The 25,074-nt window shown below is 37.8% G+C and overlaps 1 protein-coding gene across 1 annotated transcript in view; it reads left to right on the top strand.

The window, feature by feature from the left end:
• The window catches only part of adamtsl3 (ADAMTS-like 3), a 191,692-nt gene that overhangs the window by 94,720 nt on the left and 71,898 nt on the right, over positions 1-25,074 (top strand). Inside the window, exons 4-7 of the mRNA XM_082154169.1 lie at positions 4,767-4,894; positions 12,884-12,929; positions 16,851-17,087; positions 20,935-21,061. Coding sequence (XP_082010295.1) covers positions 4,767-4,894; positions 12,884-12,929; positions 16,851-17,087; positions 20,935-21,061 — 538 coding nt within the window. The remainder of the gene's footprint in view (positions 1-4,766; positions 4,895-12,883; positions 12,930-16,850; positions 17,088-20,934; positions 21,062-25,074) is intronic.

Below are 25,074 nucleotides of genomic sequence, written 5' to 3'. Positions count from 1 at the left end.
CTATCTATCCATCCATCCATCCATCCATCCATCCATCCATCCATCCATCCATCCATCCATCCATCCATCCATCCATCCATCCATCCATCCATCCATCCATCCATCCATCCATCCATCCATCCATCCATCCATCCATCCATCCATCCTAAAAGATTTGTGTGTTTTTGTGCATTTGTAGGGAAAAGCTGCTCATATTCTTTTGCTATAAGCCTAACAAAAAAGTCCTCAAGCCTGAATTTGGTATTTGTCCTAATCTGTAGCACAAAATTAATATTTCTAGCTTTGTGTGAGTACCATTGTTTATAAACAGTCAGGTTTCAACAGCCATAGTTGTCAAGTCCTAAGCTAACCTCTAGCTAGCATTAGCCGACAGACTCCTCAGCTTCAGCGTAGATGCTAAATGAGTGTTGATTTCTCCTCTAAAGCAGTGATGTGATCTCTTCCAGTCCTATTTTCATGTCAGAGGATTGTGATGAGAAGAGACAGGAGTAAACTAGGTGCTGTTCTACCTGGTGAGCTTGGCGAGAAACCAGAAAGATTTGCTGCCCATCAGGAAGTCTTATAGAGGGAACGTGCGATAGTAACTTTTAAAACAATAGGGATTTGAAATCTAATCTGAGGCCAATTTACAGAATCACTCTTGACTGGAAAGTTTAGTCTTCAGGGAAATGGATTGCTGTTAGATCATTGTAAAAGCTGACATCCCTTCACCGCTGCAAGGTTAGCTAGTCAAAGCCCACTGCTGCTAGTCTGTTTTCATTGGCAACTACTGAGGGACTGTTTAACTAGGACTGCGGTCCAACATGTGAAATTAAGAAAGCCTTTACACACATTCATGGTAATAGAACTGTACAAGCAGGGATGTTACATTTTCCAAATGAAAATGAGCAAGAAGAATGCAGGAAGAAATCTGCCTTTCCCACAGAACAACTGCACATTATCCATCTAAAGAATCTGTTTGAAATGGAGGTACACCACTGTTCAAGTTTGGGGTCAGTGGGATATAGATTTAAAAAAAGAAGGGGTGGTATTAAAGCGGTTTATGTACATTTTTGGGTTGGTGATGTCACTAACCTGGGAGGAATGTGGTGTAGTCTCCACGAGCCATTTGTTGTAGTCCTTAAAAAACGATTTCTTTAAAAGCAAATATCTTCCTTTGCTTTGAACTTTGAGCGTCGTAACTTTGCAGATGTTGTTTATGCTCAAACAGCAACCTTACACACTAACTAAAGTTTAAAAAGTGAAATCATAATCAACCACCCCTTTAATACTTTTAATCAGAAACTTCAGCAAGGATGCATTGATTTACTAGCCGCGTTTCCATTACAGATTTGCGCAAATGTTTTGCGCTATTATCTAAATATCGATAAAAAACTATTGCGAAATGACGGCGTTTCCATTAACCGATGTTATGCGACTAAAACGTCTTTTTTTCTCTCGCGATAAGTCATTCCAAAAATCACGGCAACGGACGTTGGTTATAATATCACAGCCACCGCATTAGACATTATTATTATTATTAATGGAAGGAGACGTGGCGTGTTATCCAAGCATTAATGGCAGGGAAAGACCCCCGAACGACACATATAAGGAGTTTCTGGGTGTTTCGCCCTCATTTCTGCTCCGATTGTGGCATTTCTTTGAGATTTAGAATCCAGTATTCCTATAGGCTAATTATTGTTTCTTTTATGAATTTAATAAATAATTCTGTCTCGTGTTCTGTCCAAATGATCCATGTAGGCAACTTTTGTGTCTATTTGTTTTTCCTTTTTTAACCCCTAATTGAAAAACGAAAAATGAACGGTTGTTGTCTTCTTAAAACAAGTTGAACACCAAAATTTTAATTTGAACTGGCTACACACAACTGCTGTGCTTTATTTATGACTTTTTGCCCCTTTATTAAACATTTAAAATATTCACAAATTAATATGGAAAACATGTCGATTTTACTGGTTTTCTAAGGCCAAATTAGAAACTGGAATTGATGTATTTCCCGCAGTGCTGAATGAGAAGAGCCATTAATATAATTAATAAACTATTGTTTTCTAAGTGTCGGCTAAAATCACATCTCCACTCCGCTGTTATCAGATGCGCTTTTAGAGAGAAATGCAACTTTCATACGGATTAGCCTACATAATCAGAAGGTATTAGCTTTCGATTCGAATTTGTTCGTTTTAAAGTGGACATTTCAAGCTTTAGCCTACACAGGCTATATTTTGTTTCAGTTCTCGCGCCCCAGTTTACGGAGATCATGTGCGTCTGATTGTTTCTTTTATTTTACAAAAGCACAGCATTTTCTTGTTATTGTGAGTTTACACAAATAAAAGTGGTTGAGAATAATGTATTATTATTTTCTGTCTGACCAGAAATGATAGAGTATAAGTTGTTTCCACTGTTGATAGGAAAATGCAAGTGTTTGCGGCCGCGCCTCCGTGTCATGCAGTGCGCGCTCCACGCTCAGCTTTGTTCCTTTTTTGCATAAAAGCCTCTTCTAAATATAGCCTATTAAATGTTATAATAAAATAATATAAAATTATTATTATTTGCGTAGCTATACATGGACTTCAAACACACTGCGTCTTCTAAGTCAGGTGACTGTAAATGCGCAAAAACTGTTTCCATTGCAGTTTTGCGAAATATTCATTTTTCGAATTGCCTGAAAAACCACCTCATGAGAGCGTAAAAACTTTTTTGCGATAAATGGGAGTTTTTGCGAAATTGACGTGTTTCCATTAAGCGTATTTTCAATTCGCAATTTCAATTTGCGCAATTTGAAGGGTAATGGAAACGCGGCTAGTTACAGTAAAGACTTTTATAATGTTGCAAAAGACTTTTATTTCAAATAAATGCTGTTCTTTTAAACTTTCTATTCATCAAATAATCCTGAAAAAAAAGTACCATGGTTTCCACAAGAATATTAAGCATAATTTTCATCATTAATAATCAGCATATTAGAAGGATTTTTGAAGGTTCATGTGACACTGAATACTGGAGTATAATATGCTATATATATGCTATAAATTCAGCTTTGCATCACAGGAATAAATTACATTTGAAAATAAATATTTCACAATATTGCTGTTTTTGCTGTATTTGTGATCAATTAGTCTTGATGAGCATTAGAGATTCAAAGAAATAGATCAAGTCAAAAATTCTGTCATTATTTAGTGATCCTCTTTTTTTCCCCTTTGCTCTTATATTTTCTGTGAAAGGCATTAAAATAAGAATTTTTCAATGAGAAAAAAATGAGAATTTTAAAATGAGAATTTTTCAAGGGCCTTCAGGCTGTTTTTATACACAACAATAGATTGTTAAGCTCCAGAAACCACCAAACAACACCATAAAAGCCTAAGAAGTAGTCCATATGATTTGTGCACTATATTGTAAGTTTTCTGAAACTTTGTGTGAAGAACAAACTGAAATTTGAAGAAAATTGGTTGTTGTTCACTGAAAATCTTGCCCTCCACTGCAGCACTTGAATCTTATTCATTACATGTTTAAAATGGCACTATAGTTACGAACCAATGTTATGTCAAACTTGATGTGCCATTTCTAAATCTGTATGTAAATGAGATTTCAGAACAGGGTTGTTCTTAGACACGACACGAGTCAGAGTCTCTCGTGTCTTATTGCTTTATTACAGTCTTGGCTGCTTTTAGATCAGACACATGGGAGGTTGAGGTCAGTAAATGCGAGCTTCAATTGATTTGACACCAAATAAAAAGGCAGTCTGAGCTAGACGTTAGTATATTTTGCTCTATAACTTATATCAACACACAGGAGTTTGAGTGGGTAAAGATATCAAGCAAAAGTATTCGGGAACGCAAGGAGCTCAGCTAATGTTCAAGGTCAGTGTGTAGCTGGTGTCCAAGTGGGATTTACTGGTGGGAAAAGTGAAGGAACTCAATGGATAGGTGGGTGACCGAAACATAAATAAAACTGGGGAATGAATTAGTGTTTTTCTTCAAAAAAAAAAAAAGTTTGTGCAGCAATAACATTCACAACTGAGAACGATACGATTTTTCAGGTCAAAAGAGGAGAAACCCGAGATCTACAAGTAGAGGGCATAATTAAATTTTAAAGTTTAGTATGGGAAAAAAATCCAAATTCACAAATTCATTGGTGAAAAGGTGTGGGAACCCTTCAGTATGAAAAAAAACCCCCAGCTTAGTATGCATTTTCAAAAAACTTACATTTTTAAATGTATCTAAAGTGACTGTAAAGACATTTATAATGTTACAAAATATTTCTGTTTAAAATAAATGCTGTCCATTGAACTTTCTATTCATCAAAGAATCCTGAAAAATTTACACAAAAATATTAATCAGCAAAAACTTTTATACTGTAATAATAAAACAATGTTTTCAACATTGATAATAAGAACAGTGATTAATAATTGTGCATCAATATAACTGATAATGACTGAGCAGGAAACCAGCTTATTAGAATGATTTCTGAAGGATCATGTGACAGTGAAGACTGGAGTAGATGATGAAAATTCAGCTTTGAATCACAGGGATAAATTACTTCTTTTTTTTTATTCAGATAGAAAACAGTTATTATATATTGTAATAATATTTCATAATATTACTAATTACATTTTTTTGCTGTATTGTTTGAACTACCTGACTGGTAGTGTATAAAATCTGAAAATTCAACCGCATTTTTAAGAATGGTTCACTTATAGTAGACTCTCTTTAGAAATTGGATTCGAGAAAATATTTTAGCATAAAAAAAGTTAATGTTGGTGTTTTTGTGTGTTGCAGTCCTCAAGAACGACCCGCTCAGATGAGGAAAGGGACACCGGTTGGGATGCCTGGGGCTCGTGGAGTGACTGTTCTCGAACCTGTGGAGGTGGAGCCTCGTATTCTCTACGCAGGTGTCTCAATGGAGGGTGAGTGAACACACACACACGCACACGCACACGCACACACACACACACACACACACACACACACACACACACACACACACACACACACACACACACACACACACACACACACACACACACACACACACACACACACACACACACACACACACACACACACCTTTATGACTTGTCGAACACTAAGCCTTCCTTTAAACCTTCCATTTAAATATTCCTCATTTAAATAATTACCATCCGAGGCATACACAAAAAAAGGGGTGATGCCTGGTTGAGTCGCGTTAGTAGTTTGTTGAAACTTGCGATTATGGTAAGGGGCGAGATATTTGCCAAACACGCTGGAAGCGGTTGACCAATCACAACACACAGGCCCAGCTGACCAATCAGAGCATTTTCAGCTTTTCATTAGGAGGGGCTTTATAAAGACTGAAGCTTAACAGAGCTTAACTGACAGACTGGGAAGAGAGGTGCAGCAACAATGTAAAATATGTGATAAAATAATGTTGTTTTTACATATACTGTAAGCATGACAACCTATTTAATGTTTATTGCTGTGTCATGTTTGTTAGCCTAATAAGGTTCTGTGTTTGACCCTGTTCACTGTCTATACAATGCGGTTTCACTTGATGCAATATACTGTTATAAGTTGTGAAATATGCTGTCACCAGAATGCCATCCCATAATACCCAAAATTATTTACTTATTTTGTATTTATAGACAGTTTTTATTTTTTTACTGTTAATTTCTGGCAACCACAAAAAGGTATTTTGACATTTCAGTTACATTTTATAATCAAAACAAAATATCAAATCAAGTGGCATCTGCAAACAAGTTATGCTTTTCTGATGACTAAATTCTCTTTTCTTGTTTAGAGATAGATGTCTTTTGGCTAGGTTTTTCAAATACTGCAGCTCTTTTTCTACAGACAAGAACAGGGTACAATTAGCCTATCTGTCTTTGTTATGTTGTATTGTATATGACAACAGTTGATTTATGTCATGATGTCAGGCTGCCCGTTGTTATCGCTGATCTCAGAGAGAGGACAGAGAAGTGCTTCCTTTCCAGAGAGAATGGAAAACTTGACAGACACTTTGGACTCAAGTATCTTCCTCTCTCTTTTTGCAATTCAACTTCTATTTCTGTCATATTTCTGTCCTTCTAAAGCAAAGAAAAGGTTTTGTTCCTCAAGTAATAATGTTAGTACACATTATGCATGTGCATAATTTACATGATTTAGAATATATTAAGGAAGCCGTTGTCATTAAAATGAAGCCGAGAGAATTGAATGATTCATGGATACAGCAAAGTGTGTTTTCTGGGTATAATATTCATCTTGAAATGCAAATGGGATTGTTTTGTTTGTAGCCAATTTTAGTTTCTTGAACGTTAAAACAAACTTTGTTGACTCGTAAAAAGTACGTTTGTTAACTTTTTAATCGTAAACTTTGTAAAGGTGAAATGTCTTTTTTTGTGTTAAAATACTATCCCAGCTTAATATGACATTAATCAGATCTTCTCCTGAAAAGTGGCACTATCAAAAGATTGCTGTTTGCTTGACCAGCCCAACACAGCCCAACTCTGGCTCAACCAATGGCATTAGTTTGGGGCGGGACTGTCTGTTTCTCTCAAGTTATCAAGTCTAAAGGCCCGTTCACACCAAGGACTATAACTAATGATAACGATAAAGATATATTTCTTAAAAAGCGTTATGCCTAGTTCTGTCATGAAACTCTAGATGGCGCAGGCTGATGGGTCCTTAACGCAACCTAATGAGATTCACAGCATTAACTACTTGGCACAAGCTGATTGGTTCATGTCACATCTGCAGCCAATGTGCTTGCTGCTCACAACATTTAACTGGCTGGTTAGCATTCACCATAGCAGTTTGCAGCTCGCTTTCAGAGTTCCTCCGAAACCTCCACCTTCCCCAGCTCCACCTGTATAGATCTGCTATGGTTAATTTATATATATGCTATTTGTGCAGCAGTATGTCTTACATAATCCCATCAGCGTATCAGTATGTATTGCCAGTAGCAAGTTCCTGTACTTGCTCTGCAGCAGCAGCAATTCAGCAGCAGCAGTGTAGCAGATCTATTCCGCCAAGGCCAAATACATTGTCATATCCATTACCATGATAAAAATCTTTAGAGAGTTGTCATGATAGAACTAAATATAAACGAATAGCAAGTTCCACACCACAACTGTAACGATAGGAACATTGTCATTGGAATTACTTCCAGAATGATTTTTTTTTCCAGCTGTTGAAATGTAAAAACATTGACAGCCAATCAGAATTGATTTAAGAGCTTGAGCATTTAAAGGGGTGGTTCAGGATTTTCGACATCGGACCTCATTTTCAAGTGAGCCTGGTTGTTATTCATCAGTGGAGACAGTTTTCAAAAAAATTCATCCAGTCCTTACTTTTGGATAGTTCGCTGGTGCTAGGCTAGCGCGAGTCAACGGTGCACGTTAGCCTTCCATTAAAAACAGTTTTACCCACTCCACAGTACACCAAAAGCAAATAAATTATAACGCCAGACTGTCGATGTAATGTCTGTTGAGAGAATAATGTTAGAAATCAAACTACCCTTTCATCACATTGCATTAGTTATAATTTGTTCCCTGTATTTATAAGCAGTCTACAGCAGCGGCGGAGTTATATTTGGTTACCTAGGAAACCGAGAGAGCCGGTCCACATAACAATCACGCAAGTGTATTTACCTGCCGATGATGATGAGACTTTTGCCTGAGATGCAAGAGCACTTTGATTTCTAACATTATTCTCTCAACAGACATTTACATCGATAGTCTGGCGTTATAATTTATTTGCTTTTGGTGTACTGTGGAGTGGGTAAAACTGTTTTTAATGGCAGGCTAACGTGCACCGTTGACTTGCGCTAGCCTAGCACCGGCGAACTATCCAAAAGTAAGGACTGGATGATTTTTTTTGAAAACTGTCTCCACTGATGAATAACAACCAGGCTCACTTGAAAATGAGGTCCGATGTCGAAAATCCTGAACCACCCCTTTAAGGTGACAGAGGACAGCATGTGCTTATAAACAGAATGATATTGTCCGCTGGTGTGGATGCTAATAGAATAATCATTATAGTTATCTTTACAGTTACCGTTCTTGGTGTGAATGGGCCTTAACTCTCTTTGACTCAGTCGAAATATGTTCAAATTGTTTTCATGGATCAATCCGTTGGAGACAATTCCACTTATTTTGGTAGAAGCTGATCCTGTCTTTCCTCTTGTCATACCGTTCAATCGTAGCATCCAAGCAATATCGCTCGCACATATACTGTAAATTGCTAATATTTCATTATGTTATAATGGATGTAACATCTACTATATTCATTGGGTTATTTGTGTGCAGTGCAGGGGCGGCAGTGGCTCAGTGGTTCATGTAGGTTGTCTACAAACCGAAAGGTTGGTGGTTCAATCCCTGGTTCCACCTGACCAAGTGTCGAGGTGTCCATGAGCAAGACACCTAACCCCAGCTGCTCCCGACGAGCTGGATTGCGCCTTGCATGGCTGACACCGCCGTCGGTGTGTGGATGAGTGAGTGAATGGGTGAATGTGAGGCTATGAAAAGCGCTTTGGTGGCCATAGGTCTATGAAAGCGCTATATAAATGCAGTCCATTTACCATATACTATATTTGGAAAACTCTTTGAAGTGTGAAATGGACTTATTTCTGCTGCGTTTGAGGTCATAGCTCAGTATAGTTAGGATTTGCGACTGTGTGAGTGCTTATTGTGTCGTTAGCCAGTCAACGCTGCTGTTATGCCATTTACTGCTCCAGAGTGATTAGTCACATGCTATTTAGAGCTCAGGTGATTGGCTACAGACCTGAGAGAGAAATTGTGTACTTTCTACTGACCAACTTCCATTGAAATGAATGGGAATGCTAACGGATAGCTCTCTTCAGGTGTATCAGTCCTCTCTGAGACAAACAGAGCAATGCTTTGATAGCACCATAGTGTTTACACTCTTTGTGCAAATAACCCAATGAATGGCTTGTCTCTGCGCATAAAAATTTGGATAGATATCTGTTTTTTTGTTTATCATGTTGGACACAATCATGCTTTTGTAGCTCATTTCCCATTACTTCTGGAGGGTAGATGACAAAAGCTAAAGCAATACTCATAAAAAACAATAAAAATGGGAAGTTACACACCATTTATGCCACAATAATCATTTAGAGCTAACTGAGCGGTTAGATCCAACTGAAAACAAGAGAAAGGGCTAATTACTCTTCAGGTCTCATTGGAAATGCTTCTACTGACCCTCAATGTAAAATTGCTCTCAATTATTCGCATTTAACTGATTCCTGTGTGAGGATAATTTTTTCCCAAGAACATTCATTACGTTTTTTTTTTAAGCCGCTTTGGTGCCTGCTAATTGGATGAATGTACGATACCTTTCAAAAGATTGGGGTTTGTATGATTTTTTTAATGTTTTTAAAATAAGTCTCACCAAGGCTGCTTTTATTTGATCAAAATACAGTAAAACAGTAATATTGTGAAATATTATTAATTATTAATATTATTATCTATTTTAATATATTTAAAATTTAATTAATTTCTGTTGAATTTTCAGCATCATTACTCCAGTCTTCAGTGTCACATCACATGATCCTACAGAAATCCTTCTAATATGATGATTTGCTGCTCAAGAAACATTTCTTTTTAATATCAATGTTGAAAAAAGTTGTGCTGCTTAATATTTTTGTGGAGATCATGATAAAAAAAATTTGAATTCTTTGATGAATAGAAAGCATTTGACAGTATTTATTTGAAATAAATATCATAAATATCTTTACTGCCACATTTGATTGATTTAATGTGTCCTTGCCGAATAAATATAATAATTTCTTTCAACAAAAAAAAGTTTTGATATGTTTGTAGTCAAGCTTTTGTCAATTGTCTTATGTTCTGCTGCATTTTTGAAGTAGCTCTTTGGTTTATAGGGTTCTTGAGTTTGTTTGACTCGTGATTTGGGGATTTATACAAAAGAAAATCTTGTATTAGTCAATCAAAAGATTTTTTTCAATATCAAATTCAATAACAAATTTGACATTTGATGCCATTTCATCCACAGAAAAATGTCTTGCACAGATAAAGTCTTTGCGATATTAAACAGACCATCATGAGTTTGCTGTGAGCTACTGGAATTACCCCCGCTCTCTTCCTCCTTTTGTTTATTGTCAGTAGAACTTTAGAAGTGCTCGAGCAGTGGGCCAGCTTGTGTTGTGATTGAGTTCTGCTGATTACAAGAAGATCTGGAAGTGATTCCACAGTTGATTATGTGGTCAGCGAACAAAGACGCTCTTTCTGAATCGTAGCATCCGAGCAATATCGCTTGCACACAGGCCAGAGCACCTGTTAAAGAGCACTGGAGTAGAAATAACAGACATCTATGGTTTAGAGTGGAGACAACTCAGGCCGTAGTTGACCTGAAAGAGAAGACTGATCAGAGATTAAGAGTTTAAACTAATAAAAACACATACTTGTGTTGCATTATGAAGTACATTGCAGTAACCCTTTTATTAATACTATAATTAATACTTTAATTCAGCAAGGAAACGTTACATTTTTAAAAAATGACAGTAAAGCTGTATTCATAAAAGTGTCCTGAAAAAGAAAAGTTTTAAGAAATGTTTCTTGAGCAGCAAATCAGCATATTAGAATGATTTCTGAAGGATCATGTGACACTGAAGACTGGAGTTATGATGCTGAAAATTCAGCTTTGCATCTCAGAAATAAATTCCATTTTAAAATACATTCACATAGAAAGTTATTTTAAATTGAAATAATATTTCACAAAAATATTACATTTTACTGTCCTCACTGAACAAGAAACTTCTCTGACACAATTGCAGCCAATCAGAAAATAGCAGATGTTTCATTTTAATTACATGTTGAGCTGTCTCAGATGTCACTTTTTTCGACCCTATTGTGGTATTATACTATAAAGTAATAGGATCATTACAAACCGTGATTGATCACTGACTGGCAGCTGACATGCCAGTGATGGTTTAACCAGAAGTAATGTCTTCTCCAATGTCTCATTATTACATGACTCACTATTTGATCTGGCTGCAAAATGTTAAAGGGGTGGTTGATTATGATTTCACTTTTCTAACGTTAGTTAGTGTGTAATGTTGCGGTTTGAGCATAAACAACATCTGCAAAGTTACGACGCTCAAAGTTCAAAGCAAAGGGAGATATTTTATTTTAAAGAAATTGCTTTTTAAGGACTACAACAAACGGCTGGTTGGGACTACATGACATTTCTACTGGGTTAGTGACATCACAAACCCTAAAATATACATAAGCCCTGCCCCCGGGAACGCGATTTATAGATTATCATGACAGAATATGATAATATGAATATTATTATCATGACTAGATGATAACTACACATAAGCTACATAAATTAATCAACTAACCAATCAGAAATGTTGTCTACATCTTCTTGTAGACTTCTTGAGTCTCTCCATCTTTCTGACTCCGGTTTGAACATAAAAGGCTAAAAGTTTTTGAAATTTTCAGTGCATGTCTGTGTGAGGTAAAAGGACACAAGCTATTGAAGCTCCGCCCTCTGTGCTGGGAGCAGTAGCTCATTTGCATTTAAAGGGACAGACACAAAAACGGTGTGTTTTTGCTCACCCTAAAAAAGTGACAACTTTAACATGCTATATAAATTATCTGTGGGGTATTTTGAGCTAAAACTTCTCATATACACTCTGGGGACATCAAAGACTTATTTTACATCTTGTGAAAAGGGCATTATACCACCCCTTTAAGACATTTAAAACAAGCGTTTTTATTTTCAGGATTACAACTGGAGACCTCTTGCTGAATTAAACATGCGGCAAATGTAGTGAGGTCATGTTACAACGGTGTAGCATAGAACACTTTATAAATTGGAATTGTAACTTGGAACAACAAAAGCAAATAGAACATAATATATTCAGTCATTCTGTGTACATTGGATGCGGAGCGGCGTGACGCGACACGACAAAACTCCAGACCGTACACTGATGCCCCTTTGCTTTTCTGACGTACTTCAAGCATTCGCGCTACTTCCGACATGAAGAACAAATGGATTTGCAATGGTCACTTTTGTCACGTCCAGTGTGGACAGCTTCTAGCTGTTGTGGTGCGACACGATAACGGTCGCATTCGATGTAGACACAGTGTTACTGTTTAAAAAAAAAAATATTGCAGGATGCAGTGTATACTATGCAGTATTCTCTAAATATAAGTATTCCATTCCCAATCGTTTTGCTCAAGGGCAGGATGATTGGAGAAAAAGATTATCTAATAAGATCTTAATAACAGTCTGGTTGCATCTTCCCTCCATCCCTCAGTGTGATGTGAACCTTTTCTGTTTAGGGTGACTGCTGCTCTTCTGAACGGAATTAATAAGCTGAAATATGTTTGGCTACTGTTTTTAGGCTGAGGTAATAGGATATTTAGAAAGCCAATATCCTGTTGTCCTTTTCTCTTTATTTCTGTCTCTAAACATCCTTTTCTCAAAACACATTGCTGCATATTTCATACAGCTGTAGCTGGATTCATGTTTTTTGGTGCCATTAGAGATAATCACAAGTTGCAAATCAATTCAGTTTTTTTTTTTTTTTTTTTTTATGCACATCTTCTGGCTTGACAGTGTTGTTGTTATTACCTGACTGACAATACAATATTTCACAATAGAAAATAAGGCTTTTTGTCGAGGAAATTTTGTTTTTGATATGCTGCAGCATGCTTTCATTTTATGTTCTCAAAAAGCACACAAGCAAACAAAGAACCTCACAAACGAGTGGGAAAAAAATGATCAGGAGCAGGTCTAAAAATGATTTCTGCAGGGATAAATGGGGTGTTTCCTTTCCCCTTGATACAAAAGACGGAGCAGCTGTACCACAAAGAAGAACAATGACTTTGTAACATATCTGATTTTGTTGTTTTGTGTTTGTTCGACAGGAACTGTGAGGGCAGAAACATCCGCTACAGAACATGCAGCAACACAGTAAGTCAGTATGATATGTTATGAGGCCCACCAGGAGTCTCCATCTGCAGAAGTGCCACAAATTTATATGGAATTGAAATGCCTGCCGTTCATACATTTATACAGATGCTCCATCCCTCTCATGTTCGTTTATTAGATATTTGGACTAATTTGGTCATTCTTCCTGTTACCAGTAAGAGGGTAGCACTCACAGCTCCGTTTAACACATTTTAACACTATTCATTTTTTACATTTACATTTAGTCATTTAGCAGACGCCTTTGTCCAAAGCGACTTACAAAATTCAGCGAGTCATCATAAAGAGGCAAAAGCAACAACAACGCAAGAAGTGCTCAAAATACGAAGTTCAGGTATTATTCAGAGTAGCATAAGCCTGATAAGTGATGTTTCAAAGGGAAAAGAAATTTTTTTTCTTTTTTTTTTCTTTTTTTTCTTTTTCTATAAGGTTAAGTGCTCACGGAAGAGATTGGTTTTCAGCTGTCTTTTGAATGTTGTCAGGGATTCTGCATTCCGGATGAGGGTGGGGAGAGCGTTCCACCAGCATGGAACTGTGAATGAGAATGTTCTGGAAAGTGATTTTGTGGCTTTCTGTGATGGAACCACGAGACGTCGCTCGTTGACCGATCGTAGGTGTCTGGTAGGGATGTAGACTCGTAGGAGTGAGTGAAAGTAGGAGGGAGCTGAGCCTGTGATAGTTCTGTAAGCAAGCGTCAGTGCCTTTAACTTGATGCGAGCAGCGAGAGGTAGCCAGTGCAGAGAGATGAACAGAGGAGTGACGTGGGCCCTCTTGGGCTCGTTGAAGACAAGACGAGCTGCAGCATTCTGGATCATCTGTAGGGGTTTGGTTGCACATGCTGGAAGTCCAGCCAGAAGAGCATTGCAGTAGTCAAGCCTAGAGATGACCAGGGCCTGGACGATAAGTTGTGTTGCATGCTCAGTTAGGAAAGGCCTGATTTTCCTGATGTTGTGCAGTGCAAACCTGCATGATCGAGCTGTCTTTGAAATGTGATCTGTGAAGGTCAGCTGGTCATCAAACGTTACTCCAAGATTTCTGACCAATCTTGATGGGGTGATTAATGATGACTCTAGCTGGATGGTGAAGTCGTGCTGTAGAGACGGATTGGCAGGGAGGACGAGAAGCTCAGTCTTTGCCAGGTTGAGCTGCAGGTGATGTTCCTTCATCCATGTGGAGATGTCCGCCAGACAGCTTGAGACCCGTGCAGCTACTGTGGGATCATCTGGTTGAAAGGAGAGGAAGAGCTGTGTGTCATCAGCATAGCAGTGGTAGGAGAAACCATGTGCCTGTATGATGTGTCCCTGTGATGTGGTGTAGATGGAGAAGAGGAGGGGACCAAGAACTGAACCCTGGGGAACACCTGTGGTCAGCTGATGTGCTCTGGATACCTCACCTCTCCATGCGACCTTGAAGGACCTACCTGTGAGATAGGACTCAAACCAGTGGAGTGAAGTTCCTGTGATGCCCAGTGATGAGAGGGTGGACATAAGGATCTGATGATTCACCGTGTCGAAGGCAGCAGACAGATCCAGGAGAATGAGGACTGAAGATTTTGAAGCAGCTTTTGCGATCCGTAGGGCTTCTGTGACTGACAGTAATGCAGTCTCAGTTGAATGTCCTTTCTTGAAGCCAGATTGGTTGACATCCAGCTGGTTGATTAGAGACAAAAAGGATGTTAGTTGGTTGAAGACAGCTCTTTCAAGTGTCTTCGCAATGAATGGTAGGAGAGAGATAGGTCTGTAATTCTCTACAAATGATGTGTTTAGCGTGGGTTTTTTGAGCAGCTATTCATTTTAGTAGATTTCCACAGATTTTCCCTGAAACACTACACAAGTCTGCAGATTAATCACAGTTTACTCAAGGAGGATTTAACCTTTCATAAATTCATGTTTACTCAATTTGGCAGTGTACTTTAAACGTTTTTACAGAAGTACATTGCGGAATAATATAATTAGCAAAATATTTGCGTTTCCCTGAGAAACTATGTGTTCACTTGCAAAAGCACTTAAATGTAGTTTTCCCTCCAACCTATTTCCTATTCCATGTCCCTTTAGGGCAGGGGTGTCCAAACTTAGTCCTGGAGGGCCACTGTCCTGCTGTGTTTAGCTTGCCTCAACACACCTTCCTGGACGTTTCTTGTATGCCTAGTAAGACCTTGATTAGCTGCTTCATATGTTTTTAATTGGAGTTGGAGCTAAACTTTGCAGGACAGTGGCCCTCCAGGAGCAGGAATGGACACCCCTGCTTTAGGGGCTGCTTAAGAGAAGTGAGGGAGAAATATAAGTAATTTCAAAAGATTTTATGTGCATTTTCCTCTCTGAGCAAAGTGTGACATGTCAATTTTAAGGTGGGAATAAAGAGCTGGTTATTCATTTTAAATATTTGATTTCATTAACAGATATTGAAGGTTTACATTATTTTTCTTATGCAAGTGATTTTCTATTAGCAAATTATTTATTATTTTCCTTGTTTTACTGTTATGATGGTGCAAGGAGATGAACCCAAAATGCAGACAGTATTCAAGTGAACTACGTTTATTACAGAAAAACAAAACCCACGAGGGGGCAAAACAAGACAGGATCGACTATATAAGACTAACAAGACTACACTAAGACTCAGACAGAAAACTGAACAATAAACTAACAGCTAAGACAGGATCAAACTCTTCACAAGACTTTCAACAGGTTACTCACGGTTGGTTTCACATAATGAATGACAGTGAACCGGCACAGGACAGCAAACACAAGGGGATTAAATAGGGAGAAACTAATGAGGGAAACAGGTGACAAGGGTAAAGCAATGATGACTAAACGAGGGTAACAAGTGGGCGGGGTTACGTGACGAGACAACGCAAGCACACAGCCCAAACAAATGGCCATGTGCTTACACATAAAACATGGGTCTGTCATGATCCTGCCTCAAGACCAGTGAAAATTAAAAACTAGATGGCAGAATCATGACAATTACGCATGACGAGTATAGAGTGATTCATGAACAAAAAAAAACAGTGAGCCAGTTCTTTATTGATTCTTTGATGAATTGTTCAAATGATTCACAAATCAATCTTAAACTCCTTAGGCTAACATCTCAAAAATAAGTAAAAAATAGACGTTAATGGAATTGTTATTAACCAGAATTGTTTAGAGGAATCAGAACCAGAATTGTGCTTTATGATTCAGTCAATAGTCCCCAACTGGTCTACAATCTAATTTTGAGAGCTGTTAGATGCCCATGTGTTTCAAGGACCATTTTCATCAGAAGCAAGTGTTTTTCTACCATTGAAGTGGTTTCATCTGAAATCACATTCCTCCTTCGCCCACAATTCCAATCAGAGCCATCTGGGAAAGATTCCCAGCATAACATTTATTCAATTTCCATCAAAACAGTGATAACTGATGCTTGGTCTTCCCTCTCAGGCTTCCATTGATGAGATTCGTTGTTGAATTGTTCTTTTTATTTCCATTACTGATCCTGACATTTGTAATCGCTCCATCCGATGGAGACGTTTCAATTATGGGCATCACTGATGATCTTTGCACATGGGGGTTTCTGAGCCGATCGAATGATTAAATGAGTTCAAAGTCCCAAGCTATAGAGGAAGAATTGTGGTTTTCTTCAGTGCACAGGAGATGACATAGGAAATATTGTTTTTCAAAACATGGTGGTTTGCCACAATTCAATTACACTGTCTCCATTCGTTAATGCACCCCGGTCATCTGCATATGCTGATGTTATGATGTTACGCATAAGGTCACGATTTAATCTTACCAGATAGAAAATAATATTTCCAGTGTCATTGTCAGGCCAGCTGTTACTGTTGGGTCTTTTAAATATCAATGTTATTATATTATAGTCAAAGATGTGAAAAATATCTGATAGCTGTCAAATTTTCTTTCTACCAATCAGGACTGTCCTCTAGAGTCAGGTGACTTCAGGGCTCAACAATGCTCTGCCCACAATGACATCAAGTACCAGGGACAAACCTACGAGTGGATACCTGTGACGTACGACCCTATTTCACCCTGCACCCTCCGATGTCAGGCCCGGGGAAAAAGCCTGGTGGTAGAACTGGCGCCCAAAGTGTTGGACGGCACTCGGTGTAAAGCGGACTCTCTGGATATGTGTATCAGTGGGATCTGTCAGGTAACCGTTACTGAATACGTTACTGAACTTAAGCTACGGAATATCAGAGCATTACATCATAAGAGTTGCCACAAGGGGCACTATAGCGAGCATTAGCTGTTTACTATGCTCAGTTGTCTATTTAATAGTTATAATAAGGATAATAGGGTTTAGGGATAGTTCAAGCAAAAATATGTCGTTCCAAGCACAAGACTTTGGTTAGTCTTCGAAACACAAATGAAGATATTTGTCATGAAACAAGAGAGGTTTCTGTCACTCTTTTGAAATTCCAGGTAACTAAAACTGTAAAGATCCAGAAAGGTCATAAAGGCATTGTAAAATGAATCCATATGAATCAGGCGGTTTAATCCAAGTCTTGTTAAAAGATACAATCACTTTATATGATGAATAGATTTAATTTATGATTTTATTTACGTGATCGACACACATACAAAGAGAACATCACATATGGTAAACACTAGGGGTCTAACAGTAAATGATGGTTTGGTACGTAATTCTGTTTTGAAGTATGCATTTTTATTAAACAGTAGTTTACTGAACTACTGTATGTGATGCGCTCTATGTATGTGTTTATATGTGAATAAAAGCTAAAAATAAATCTGTTCAACATTTAAAGCAATCAAATCTCTTCACAAGACTTGAATTAAACCACTCTAATCATAATGATTCATTTTCACCTTTTCCATTGTTTATTTGATTGGTTTTGGCTGTTTTTGCACTTTGTTTCTGGCTTGGATTTGTGAGAAGTTGTAAAAACGACTGTCTAGCGGAAGTAGGTGCTTACCAGGTGCACTTGAACGCAGTATGAGATGGCAAAACTCCCAGAAAACCAAACTTCTGTTAAAAACTGAAATCCGAAAATGTTATTTATGCATAAGCCTACTTAAGTGAGCATTTACAGCGCTTAAGTTAAGACCTCTGTCCTTTAAAGTACAGTCTAGGCTTGTTGATGAGGTGAAAAACGTTCTTCTGAAGCCAGAGTCACTCAGTATTTATGAGGGAGAATTCTTGACCTTTTCAGCTCTGTTCTGACATGCATTACAGTAATATTATTACAATGAGAATAAGCTTTACAGTTTTATCCATTTCTTTTCCTGAATATATTTGGATCAAATATCCATCCACTGGAGTTACCAAACCATCTGCTTCTGCCATAGTATCAGTCTTTTTTATTGCATGTCCAAAAGCTTAATGTTATTGTTTGGTGGTACTGATGCCAACAGGTTTTCCATTCTGGATGTTTCTAACTGCGCAGTTCACATTTCCTAAAAAATATATTTTTATAAAACCTGCAGCGAAAGTGAAAAGATAATGAAATAATGACCATAAACATAGGATAACCGTCTCTCTTTTTCAGTGTTACATATGTGTGGATTTGGGGTATATTTAGGTCACGATTCTGCCAGATTGACCTCAGTTCTGTGTCCTTGTGTGAGCAAAAGAGAGAAAGAGGCCGAATCGACAGAAAGACAGGGATTGAGTTTCCATTTGACCATGGCTCCAGTTTAGGAAGTTAAAACACAGGATTTCCAAAAAGAAGTTGCTTGAAAACTACTTAACGGTAATTACTAGCTGAAAGCTTGCATACATATTAGACTTGATTTAGCACTAATTTAGCATTCATTTCACAAATAACTTTCCAGTGCACCTAGAGCTTGAATAACTTTCCAGTGTTTATAAAGGCTATGTTTGATGTGCTTAAAGAAATAGTTCACCCGAATATAGAAATGGGGACTTTCACTCCGAGTATTTATAGGAACTAGCCAGCAGGGCGGTCCTCTGAGAACTAAACATTTTCCTGGTTTCATTCACACTGCCAGTAGAAATTCTGAAATAACATTAGCCATCACTAATATCCTGCCTCTCTGGTTGTTGTGCGGGACTTTTATTTTGACAGTGCTGTGGACTTTTATTTTGACGGCGCTGAGAACGCCAGAGCCTGAGCACACAGTGCTCCCATTTTCTGTCTACATTAGTTTATGATCTGTTTAACGGTCCTATCTAATATGTTATTAGATACAACTGTTAAAGGGGTGGTTGATTATGATTTCACTTTTCTAACTTTAGTTAGTGTGTAATGTTGCTGTTTGAGCATAAACAACATCTGCAAAGTTACGACGCTCAAAGTTCAAAGCAAAGGGAGATATTTTCTTTTACAGAAATCGCTTTTTAAGGACTACAACAAACAACTGATAGGGACTACACAAGCTTCCTCCCTGGTTAGTGACATCACAAACCCTAAAATTGACATTAACCCCACCCCCGGGAACGCAATTTAATGAAAGTAGTATGACTTGTGCACAATATTCCATGTCCTCTGAAATACATTTGCGTTGTTTGAGGAACAGACTGGAACAAGTCATAATTCACTGAAAATTTTAAAGAAATCTATTTTGTGATCTTGAATATATATATAAAAAAATGGCACATAAAAGGCATGGTCTGCCAGGTTTGACATCCATTTGCTCTTGCATGTTTCGTAACTCAACGTGATGTGCCACGTGGATATTAATTTTGTGTTATGAGATTTGAGAGCTACACCAGAGGCAACATTTGAACCAGTTTTCAGATTAAATTTAAATGTGTTTGTCTATTCCTCACACAAAGCTATTGTATGGCTTCGGGAAGACTTGGAATAAAGTGCAGTCTTTTATGCAGCTGTTTTGGTCCATTCACATTCAATTTTGTTTTGTATTTGCAAGAACACCTTGTACATTCTACTAAACTTCATTTTCTGTTCCACACACACACACACACACACACACACACACACACACACACACACACACACACACACACACACACACACACACACACACACACACACACACACACACACACACACACACACACACACACACACACACACACACACACACACACACACACACACACACACACACACACACAAAAGAGCACACACTAAAGAGCCATACAAGTTTGGAACAGCATGACGGTAAGTAAATGATGACAAAATGTTTGGATGAACTTTCTCTGAGTTCTCTTAATGTTTTCTGTAGACTTTCAGCTTTTCATTTGGCCGACAGCAAAGAAACACAATAAACTCAAGCCAAATCATATACAATCATCAGAATTCAAAGCAGTACTGCACTGTAACTGAATTCTACAGTGTTAATGAAACTTCCTTTGCGTTGCACCTATTTTGACCTCAGCTCCTGTGAGTATTAGGTAAATTGGCGTAAATGAAGCTTGTCTGTTTATTTGTGCTTGTTTACCAGAGCTACCGAGTAAAGTCATGCTGTTTGCTATCTCTGGCTGCTTTCCCTATTGCCCTGCTTGTGTAAACAGAATTTTGCATTAAAGCTGGGCAGCTTTTCTTGCACAGATGGCAAATTCTTTGCAGAACATCACTGTGAGTAGCACAGATTTCTCTGTAAATATTGAGGATTCTGAGAGCGAACTTGTGCGCAAGGGATGAAAACTTCTGAAAAATGATTTGGTTTTCTCTCATGTTTTATATGTTGGCTGTCCATGAATTTTGATGATGCTAGGTTGAGCTTAAACATTGTAGTTTGGAGCTGTGCACCGGCCAGCTTCTCAGTGCATTCATTTTATAGTCAGTTTCTGTTCTGTTATGGAGGAAGCATGAATTGAGGTCTCGCAGACATGTCAGAAATTACCTTCACTCAAAATAGTGTTTCAGCTCTGGGCATGAATCAGGAAAATGTGCACTACAAAATGCTGTAGTGGATAATGAGTATAATTTGGAGAGTAAGTCAAGTCTCAAGTAATTTTTTTGTGACTTGAGTGCAACTCGACTGCCATTCTATGTCCTTTCTGTCCCATTTTGCCTTTTTCTGAGTGGTTGCTCTGTCATTTATTACAGGAAGTTGGCTGTGACAGACAACTGGGAAGCAATGCTAAAGAGGACAACTGTGGCGTGTGCGCTGGAGACGGTTCCACCTGCCGACTAGTCCGAGGCCAGGCGGTGCCCCACATCTCACCTGAAGAACGTAGGTACACACATACATAAGCACATTCTTCTTTGTTGGTTTTGTTTTTGGAGTATTGCTTTGCTTTTTGATCTCTGTGACATTCGGACTGGGATTGGTTATAAAGCTAGTGTTTGAGTTTTGATTTTTAAAGCATTTTTGGTCATAAATTGTACAACACTTTTACTATGGCAGAAAACTGCAGGGAACCCTTAAAGCTTCTTTACAATAGTTGGTTTATAAACGCTTTTCATTACAAGTTTGGGAAAATGGTTGGTGCATGTTGCATTCTTAAATGCACGTTATAAGTGACCTAAACTCAGAGAAGATGAAGAGATGAGTGTGAACGGATCCAATCTGAGACACTGAAAGTATCAGAGTAACGCGCTTCACTCTGAGACACACAGCGCATATTCATTTAATTATTCCTTTGCCATTTGATAATCACACTTAGCCATATAACGATTTTGGTTTTATTCCAATTAACCATGCAGCTCTACATGATTCTGAATGTTAGAATGAGTCATTGGACTATTTCCCCCCCTTTTTTTGGAGTTTATTGCTGTATCAAATCAAATAATCCTAAAGGTTCAGAAACACTAAAGCCATAAACGGTTGTGTTTTGGGCAGTCTTACATTCCCTGTGGTCTTCGGTTAGTGCAAGCATTGGCAGCTTTATTAGCCTGCTTAATTTATGTGATTGCCAGCAGTTGGATTGTTTGCATTCTGGGACTGAAGATAGAGTTATTGATTCCCTTTAAAGCATGTGAGGGATTCTCAGTCCATTTGTGAGAAATAGCACACTTAATGCTGTGGCTTTTGCTTGTAAATAGCTAGTTGTCATTTCTTTGAGATTATTACCCAAATACTCAGTTTGTGTTTCTGTCTGCTGGGCAAGTATTTGGTTTTTAGGCAGGACGCCATTGCTGAAATCATGTCTGTTTAAAAATATCAAATAACCAAACTGTTTTATGTAACAACCACACCCCAAATTAATTAAGACAGATATTTTTTTTCTTTCTGCACGCTGTACAGCTGAATGTTGCCTTTAAAACATGCCAGCCTGAGGAGCACAAGGCTATTTCTGTGGCACTTTACAGTGTTCTTGCCTTGAGTTTTATATTGTTTTTGGTAAGATTCTGCAGTGTCTTGTGTTTGATGGCTGCCGAGGATTTTTCCTCATCCAAAAATTCCTTTGTCCTACAGCAATGTGCTCAAACGGCTCTGATTACGGCTCTGTTCCAAAACTTAACACGCCGCGTAGGCTGCATTTTTAGGCATCGTAAGCACACTCCCCACGCAAAGGCTGTTCCAAAGCGTAGGTAGCATGACTATGCTGCCTTCTAAGATACCTTTGGCAGCATCACATGTATCCTTTGAGGAAAAATGCATTGCAAAATGGATGACGCGAGACAAGTTAATTATAAATATACACTTCCGTTCAAGTTTGGAGTCTTTATATTTTTAATGTTTTTGAAAGAAGTCTCTTATGCTCACCAAGGCTGCATTTGTTTGATTTCAATGAATACAGTAAAAACAGTACTATTGTGAAGTGAACATTTTAAAATATCTGTTTTATATTTGAATGTTTTTTAAAATGTAATGTATTCCTTTGATGGCAAAGCTGAATTTTCAGCAGCCATTACAGACCTATCTGTTTAGCTTGTGAACACAAAGGCCAATCAGATGTGTTTAAGTTAGTCAGAATCCGCTCAAAATGGACTTGCACACTCACAAATCCTTTTATTATAACCAACAATGTATAAACACAATGTCAATAAGAGATTCATTGCACAGCATAGACGGCTTCATTGATTATAACGGGAGTTTTGTCAACAGTGCAGCTTTGTGTATCTCACGTTGTAATTGACAGCTTCAGTGATTGTAATGGCATCGATCTTTGCTCGCTTTCTGTACATAATATGTATTTGTCATGCTTCGAACTACACATTGCAAAGTTTCTGGATTGACAACCATATTTAAACACACGACTGAATTCGATTGACACTGATAACCATAGAAATGGACAAAACAAAACAATCTGATAATGTGTCAAATGATCTATGTATTCAGTCTTAGATTGTTTCAAGTCAGTCACTCTGTGACTTTTTACATATAAATTTATGGATTTTTAAAGATAAAATAGTTCTTCCATGATAGTACATTGTTTCATGATCTTTACCGACAGTGTTTTAAATTTTTTTATTTCATGAATAAATAGGGTAAGCTAATATTACAAACTGTTTATTTGCATCTATTTTGGAGGAATATTAGGCTGATGTCACTTTAAGAGCTGCACGGATTCAGTATACTGACACAAACGTGTGTTTTATTTCTCAACTGTTCACGCTCACTTAAGCCATAACCAATTATGTTTACTAGGATACTCACCAAGATGGGCATTTTGATATAATGTTGTATGAATTTGTCTGTTCAAGCGCAATAAGAAGTGAAAGAGACTGCACACAGAAAACTTCTCACTCATCGAGTACCAAATTGAGTTCTCTTTCGCGTCTTCTTGCACTTGAATATTTCATTTTGTTTTACCAAGTATTTCATTTTTTTCTACTGTGAATTTTTTTTGGATTATGCAACAGACACTTTACAACTCAGTGCCTTCGTGCAGTTAACATCAGTATCTGCCTTTTTCATGCTATAGCCAATATGCCGATGGCTTTAAATTCATAAAAAAATAAATAAATATCTATCATCTCTAATTGTGAGTTACATCAAACTCAGGGACATTTGTGAGGACATTATTCCAAATAGGTTTTATTTCTGTTGATGCTGCCTGAGAAAGCACTTTGACTGAAGGAAATAGAAAGCAATGCAGCTTACTGGGTTTTGGAACAGAACCTGAGTGACTGGAACTTTTCTCCTTACCAAGACATTTTCACACAATCATGCTATTCATTTTCAAAGCCTGTTAAACCAAAAACGAGGTAATTCGATCCAAACAAGTTATGCATTCTTTAATAAAAGCCGTCTCACTAATAATTCACATGCGTGGCACTGACACGTAGGCTTCTCGTAAGTCGTAGAGCCGTCATGAGGTCTCCAGATGGAAGTCCGGTGATCGGATAGGTCATTTCCCAAAAGACTTCAATCCGGGCTGGATGACTGTCAGGATTCCAGAGCGTCACATGGATCTGTTAATATTAAAATGCAATAAAGCTGCTAATGAGCCTCTGGCTCTTTTAATTCATTCCTTTGTGACTCATTTCTGCATTTAAAGGAGAGCGATAGAAACACAGATGCATTATGGGAACGTTTGTGTGATTTTTAATTTTAAATTAAACTTGCGGGTCGATGCATCTTTTGTGGGGCAGTTAGCCACATTAGATTACTTTTTTCTCCATCGTTATAAACAAATTTGAAGTCACACTTGCATGGTTGGGTTATTTTTAAAGTGAGGGCAATTACGTCTTGGGTTTTTTTATTGGTTTTTTTGAAACACAGCATTGTTTGGGCATTTTTTACCCTGTTTACAACTGACTGGTGTCTGAAACTTTTTTCATTATAGCAATAAATTCCAGTACTTTCTATATATGTTTCCAAAAGTAAATATTTTGGGGCTCCCATGATGTTGGTGCATTTCCAAGCCCTATAATTGCTGGATGCGGTGAGCATTGCAGAGCGAAGGGAAAAACACCTCTTTTCCTACATCAATTCCTGCTAATGCAATAAACGGCATTAGCACTTTGCATCTACACAAGCCACTCACTTTATATTTGACCCAAAAGTGTCTCAGTTAAAGAAGTTATTAAGGAAGCTACTTTGAAAGCTGTTGCTTGCCAGGCTACAAGCTAAGGGTGTTTGCTGTTGAAACCAGGGGCACTTTTAAAAAAACACACTTTTTACATCCTTACTAATTTATTTATTTGACCGCTAAAAATCTCCAAGGGCTATAATACATGCAGAGATTTTTGTAATTTTTGTAATTTTCTTTGAAAATCATGAACATTCTCACCACATCTCAAATGAGCTGTGATTTTTCTGTGGTGCAAATGATAGAAATTACATTTTAAACATTT

The sequence above is a fragment of the Leuciscus leuciscus genome, assembly GCF_965113295.1.
Source record: "Leuciscus leuciscus genome assembly, chromosome: 2".
In the NCBI taxonomy this organism is placed as follows: domain Eukaryota; kingdom Metazoa; phylum Chordata; class Actinopteri; order Cypriniformes; family Leuciscidae; genus Leuciscus; species Leuciscus leuciscus.
The sequence above is the reverse complement of the archived record's forward strand: the minus strand, read 5'-3'. Positions and strand labels throughout refer to the sequence as shown.